Below are 6000 nucleotides of genomic sequence, written 5' to 3'. Positions count from 1 at the left end.
TAGTCGTTATCCACCCACCGAAATGGTGGATAGTCTGGGGACAGGAACGTTGTGCTTGGTTGTGAGCGATGCTCCAGCCCCAAGAATTTGTCATATGGGGCTGGTTTCTTCCCCAAATCTGAAAAATTCTGAGTGTTATCTGACCTCCCTGCCCCCCAAGAGTTTCAGAGGACAGCGTGCACACCTGTACTCAGTTCTAGTTTCCCTTCTCTATAAACTGATGACATCTGTGTAGGAAGCGATGTGGGGGAGGCGTGGGGACACGCAGCTGTGAACAGGGTGGGGGGCAAAGGTGGGCATTTCTGTGTACAGATGTGTGAATACGGGAAGCAGATCCCTGTGAACATCCAACACCTGGTACCAGCGGCAAGCAGAGACGATTCAATTCAGGAGACAGAGACCACGAGAGGCTGGGCATCCGGGGCATCTTCGAAGAGAGCAGGTCTTCTGACAGAGCCAGCCCCACACCCAGCACCCAGCACCCAGCACAGGAAAAGGGGAGGGGTGGCAGTGACTGCCTGAGTGAAAAACAGCTACAAGGGAGCTTCAACTGCATCAAAGGTCAGCCTGCCACCAACTCGGGACGACTCCGAGAAGACCTGCCCTGGAGGTGCTAAGAAGAGACACCAGCGCCCAGCTGGGAAGGTGCCAGCTCCCCCCTACCCTGCTGCCCCGCCCCTAGGCCTGCAGTCAGCAGCTGGGGTGCAGGAAGAGCTCCCCCCGGGGCAGGAGTCATGGCCCGGCTACCTCCCTGCTGGCTGTGGGTTCTGGGGACCCTGGCGGGGCTCTCAGCAACCCCAGGCCCCAAGAGTTGTCCGGAGAAGCACTACTGGGCTCAGGGAGGATGGTGTTGTCAGATGTGTGAACCAGGTAAGAGGGGGCCTTGCCAGGGGCCAGCTGCTTGGGGAGAGACAGGACCAGGCCTGGGACCGGAGGGAAGCAGGGAGGAATGCTGCAGAGGCCAAGAGGCAGCCCCTTGGAGAGGGCGGGGCAGTGGCTTTCCTGGGGCCTTGACCCTGGCACTCTGCTCACAGGAACGTTCCTGGTGAAGGATTGTGAGCAGCACGGAGAGGCGGCTCAATGTGATCCATGTACACCAGGGGTCTCCTTCACACCGGACCACCACAGCCGGCCCCACTGTGAGAGCTGCCGGCACTGTAACTCTGGTGAGGTGGGCCAGAGTTTGGGGGAGCAAGGCAGAGAACTGGTGTGGAGAAGCAAGAAGGTTGGGGCGGGGGGAGTCTGAGATTCTGTGGCTTCAGTGGAGCCCATGGTGGGAACTGGGGTGCCCTGGGCAAGGCGTGTGGATGTACAGGGAGCACTGTGAAGAAGTGGTTCAGGGCAGGGGTGAGCAGAGTTTGACGGACTGATGAGGAGGGTCTATGACTACGATCAGTGCAAAACAGGAAGTGGCTGTGGGACCCTAGGTTTCAGATGAGCAACTCACCCCCCATTCCTACCTCCTCCCCCACTGATGAATTGGTGGTGTTCTCAGAGGGCACATTTGTTCTGGAACTTGGAATATGTCTTCCTAAGGACGTGACAATACAAGCTAGTGGACCACAACCTTTTTTTTTTTTTTTCCCCTCCAAAAGCCAGTTTAGGAAAGAGAATGTGTATGTGGCTTGAGTTTTATTTTGTGATTTCATCTTTTTTACAATTAAGAAATGAAATAGCAGCTGCGTTGTGAACACTTTCATGCTTTCTCCATTTTAGCTAGAATTTTTGAAATGACGTATATGCCAGTGTACACAGATCACAGATATTCTCCAGCAGGATACACTTGAGGGCTATTTAACTCAAGCACAATATTACTTGCCTGTAAATGCATTGAGTCTAGTTAGCTTTTTCAATACTGTATTCTTTAAAACAAATACAAGGTTTTGCCACTGCTAAACAGTCAAGAGGCAACATCTGTAAAACACAAGAGGTATTCCTCAGTCTACTTACAAATAGGACTATACATGGGTATGTCTCTCTTCTTGGCCAAAACCCCAAGCAATATTGGGTTTTTGGTTTTTTTAGCCGAAGCCCCCCAATTCACTCTGCAGGGCCCACTGGAAAGCCTCTTCCCAGTACTGAGCCAGTCCAGCCCCCTTCACTTCTCTCCGGCCCAGTGCAACCCACAATCTTCCTCTGTGAGGTTCAGCCCATAGAGCCCCAAAGCACCCAGGCAGGACTGGCTGCAGGACTCAGGGACACTGGAAAGAAGTTGACTGGGTTTGGTCCTCTTGAACCTCAGTGTTTCCATCTGTAAGATGGACGAGTGCCTGCAATCAGCATGGGATTCTGTGCACAGGTTATACACGGCAAAGAAAACTCCCAGGCTCCTGAAGGCTCCACTGAAAACAGTGGCACTTCACTCACTTTTGACCAATCCCAGCCCCTTTTCTTTAACTCTTCCCATCCCTTTTGGCAGGTACCCTTCTGGATCTCCTCCACCTTTCCTACACTTTCCCATGTCTACCACCACCATCCCCCCCTTCCCCATCAATGCGCTTCTAGATCCTTGTCCCTCCCGGCTGGCTCACAATTCCCAGGAAGCCACGAGGAAAACAAGTTCTAGCAGCGACTACAAGTCAGAATTCAGAAAGGAAATGCCACAGGGGCATAAAGATGAGAAGAAATAAGGATAAGAAGAAATTCACACCCTTTCCTGACCAAAGGCATGTGCTAAGGAAATTGTTAGGGTTGACGGTAGTCTTCAGCATCCTCAGACGTCCCTTTCTGTAGCCCTCCCTCACCTGTGAGGGCTGCTTTCCCTGGGTTCCCATGAGTGCACTGCTCTAAGCAAAGGCCCCCAGAGACTCCCACTCAGGCCTGGCCCACATCTGAGCTCCACCCTCCCCAGAATCACCCTTCTCTTCTTACCCCCAACCACCTGGGAGCCCAGCCCATGAAGTGCCCTTCCTACCCTCCTGCCCCAGGATCACTGATTGGTAGCCACTCAGCACTTGACCTCTACACGCGACTACAATCTCTGTTTTAAAGGCAAAGGATGTGAGTACAGGTGAAAAACCTGTCCGAGATCACAGCAGTTCCCACTTGCTAACAATTGCTAACAATGAACTACCCAAATGCCGGTTAACAGTAGAGGAGTGGATAGGTCATGGTGTAGCCACACCATGGAAAACTATGCAACAGTGAGAATGAATGATTCACAGTCACTCAACACTGTGGATCAGTCTCACCAAAAGCTGAGTAAAAGCAGGCACAGATGAGCACAGACACAGGGTTCCTTCCACGCACAGAGTTCAGAAACTGGCAAGACCAGCTTGTGGTGTTAAGAGGTCCGGAAGTCAGTGGCTATTCTTGGTGGGAAGGATGTTAGTGACTAGAACTGAATGAGACTGGTCATCTTGTTTCTTAATCTGGTGCTAGTTACACCTGAGTCTGATTTGTCCCAGTTCTCATCTAAGATGTTTTATATGAGATGTTTGTGACCTGTATACCTCTCGGTAAGTATACTTCAGTAAGGAGTTTCAAAAGCATGGGTGAGTGAAAGGGAAAATCATGCAAGCTGTTTCAACTTCTGAACCATGAAGTTTCTAGAAGGTTCGAAGTGTTCTTGAATAACAATAACACTATTGGCAAAGACACTGGGTGACGGTGGAGGAGGGGCAGGCCTGGGTGGAATGGGGCAGGGAGGCAGGGATGGGAAGGGTAGCACATCCCTAGAGGTGGGCCTGGGATGGGGCTGGAGTGGGGATTAAGCCAGTGGACCCTGCGTGTTCCCTCCCCTTCCTCTGTCTCCAGGTCTTCTCATTCGAAACTGCACCCTCACGGCTAACTCGGAGTGTGCCTGCCCCGAGGGCCAGCAGTGCAGGGACAAGGACTGTATGGAGTGTGATGGTCCAGCCCAAGCCCCAGGCCCACACCCACAACCTTCCCAATTACCTTATGCTGAAGGTAAATTCCAGGCAACCCATGGTCTGATCACACCCCAACCAGCACCTCTCTCCTATACCCAGCCCCACATAAGCTGCCTCCTGTCACCCTGTCTCCACCTTCTCATCTCCCCCAGGGCCTGTCAGGCCTTCAGTCTTGCCCTGTGCCCTCCGGGGCCCGTGGCTGCTACCCAACTCGTCTGCTTTTCCAGAGATCCCAGAGGCCAGGACAGATCGGCACACTCAAACTCTGGCCAACTCCAGGTGGCTGCCGCCTGCGACCCTCTCAACCCACTGGTCACGTGAGTTTTCTCCCCACTCCCCACCCCAAGAGAGGAGGAGGATCCATGCAGGAGGGTTCACAAGGGGAAGGGAAAGTTGCTCAGTCTCGTTAACTCTTTGCGGCCCCTTGGACTGTAGCCCACCAGGCTCCTCTGTCCACAGAATTCTCCAGGCAAGAATACTACAGTGGGGAGCTGTTCCCTTCTTCAGGGGATCTTCCCAACCCAGGGATCGAACCCAGGTCTCCGACATTGCAGACAGATTCTTTACCATCTGAGCCCATAGGGAAGCCCTCAGAAGGGAAGCCAGCCACAAAGCTCCTAGGAGCAGGGGTAAGAAGAGGAAGAAAGGACTTCTCTGGAAGTTGAGTGGTAAAGAATCCTCGCTTCCAATAATAGGCCCGATCCCTAGTGGGGGAACTAAGATCCCACATGCCATGGAGCAACAAAGACCCAACACAGCCAAAAATAAATGAAAAGAAAAAACAGAAGCAGAGTCCAGAGATTAGGAAAGGACATGGTCCAATGGTGGGGGTAAGGGAAGAAGGTGGGGAAGGGAAGAGAAGTGGGCAGGAGGGCTTGGCTGAGGGGAATCAAGGGCTAGGCCCTCCCCCAAGCCCCCTTGTGACCCCTGCCCACCCCATCACAGCCCAAAGGTCCCTGTGCAGCGTGAACTGCGTCCGCATCTTTGTGCTTCTCTCTGGAATGTTTCTTGCTTTCACCATAGTCGGAGCCCTGTTCCTCCATCAACAAAGAAAATTAAGTAAGAGATTAAGTAAGAGACAAAATACAGGTCCTGCACCCCACCCCACCCCATCATCTTGGCTTTGCCACCCAATCTGGAACCTCTGGGCCTCTCCAGCTCCATCTTTACCAGCCTGTCGCCTCTCTTCCCCTCTTCTATGCTGGGGCCCTCCTGACAGCCCGCCTTCACTCACCCCTTCTCCCTTCACCCTTCCTCTACCACGGGCCAACAACTCCTCTGATTCTCCTCTGCAGACGCAGGAGAAAGTCCAGTGGCACCTGCAGAGCCTTGTCCTTACACCTGTCCCAGCGAGGAAGAGGGCAGTGCCATCCCCATTCAGGAGGATTACCGAAAACCAGAGCTTACTTCCTACTCTGAGCCAGTGCTCCTCAGAGAAGGCCATCACTGCAATCAAGTCCTAGCTTCCACCTCACTCCACTGACCATCCAAGGAGATCAAGAGAGGGCACCTCGAATTTCAGCACCACCCTCTCATCAGGACCTTTCCTGTGTGCAGACTTGAGAAACCATTGTTGCTCACTCGCTAAGTCATGTGCAATTCTTTGTGACCCCACCGACTGCAGCACACCAGGCTCTCCTGTCCTTCACTATCTTCTGGAGTTTGCTCAATTCATGTCCATTGAGTCGGTGATGCTATCTAACCACCTCATCCTCTGTCACTCCCTTCTTCTACCCTCAATCTTTCCCAGCATTAGGATCTTTTCCAGTGAGTCGGCTCTTCACATCAGGTGGCCAAAGTATTGGAGCTTCAGCATCAGTCCTTCCAATGAATATTCAGGGTTGATTTCCTTTAGGACTGACTGGTTTGATCTCCTTGCTGTCCAAGGGACTCTCAAGAGTCTTCTCTAGTACCACAATTCTAAAGCATCATTCTTCATTGCTCAACCTTCTTTATAGAACAACTCTCAAAACTGTACATGACTATTGGAAAAACCATAGCTCTGACTATACAGAACTTTGTTGACAAAGTGATGTCTCTGCTTTTTAATACGATGTCTAGATTTGTCACTGTTTGCTGTTGTCCCTAATGGCTCAGACAGTAAAGAGTCTGTCTGCAATGTGAGAGA

The 6000-nt window shown here is 52.2% G+C and overlaps 1 protein-coding gene across 2 annotated transcripts; it reads left to right on the top strand.

Annotated features, from left to right (window-relative positions):
- On the top strand, positions 331-5941 carry CD27 (CD27 molecule). 2 transcript variants are annotated; one of them, XM_005680975.3, is made up of 6 exons: positions 331-870; positions 1035-1166; positions 3757-3909; positions 4100-4189; positions 4818-4931; positions 5168-5941. In XM_005680975.3, exons 1-6 carry the CDS (start codon positions 735-737, stop codon positions 5353-5355), a joined length of 813 nt encoding a protein of 270 aa, XP_005681032.1. In that variant the 5' UTR covers positions 331-734; the 3' UTR covers positions 5356-5941. The 2 variants fall into 2 exon arrangements, with proteins under 2 accessions (XP_005681032.1, XP_005681031.1); XM_005680974.3 differs by having other exon boundaries at positions 4818-4943; positions 5168-5554.

Source organism: Capra hircus, chromosome 5 (genome assembly GCF_001704415.2).
Source record: "Capra hircus breed San Clemente chromosome 5, ASM170441v1, whole genome shotgun sequence".
Taxonomy (NCBI): Eukaryota; Metazoa; Chordata; class Mammalia; order Artiodactyla; family Bovidae; genus Capra; species Capra hircus.
Note: the sequence above shows the minus strand (reverse complement) of the source record. Positions and strands in the feature narration are given on the sequence as shown.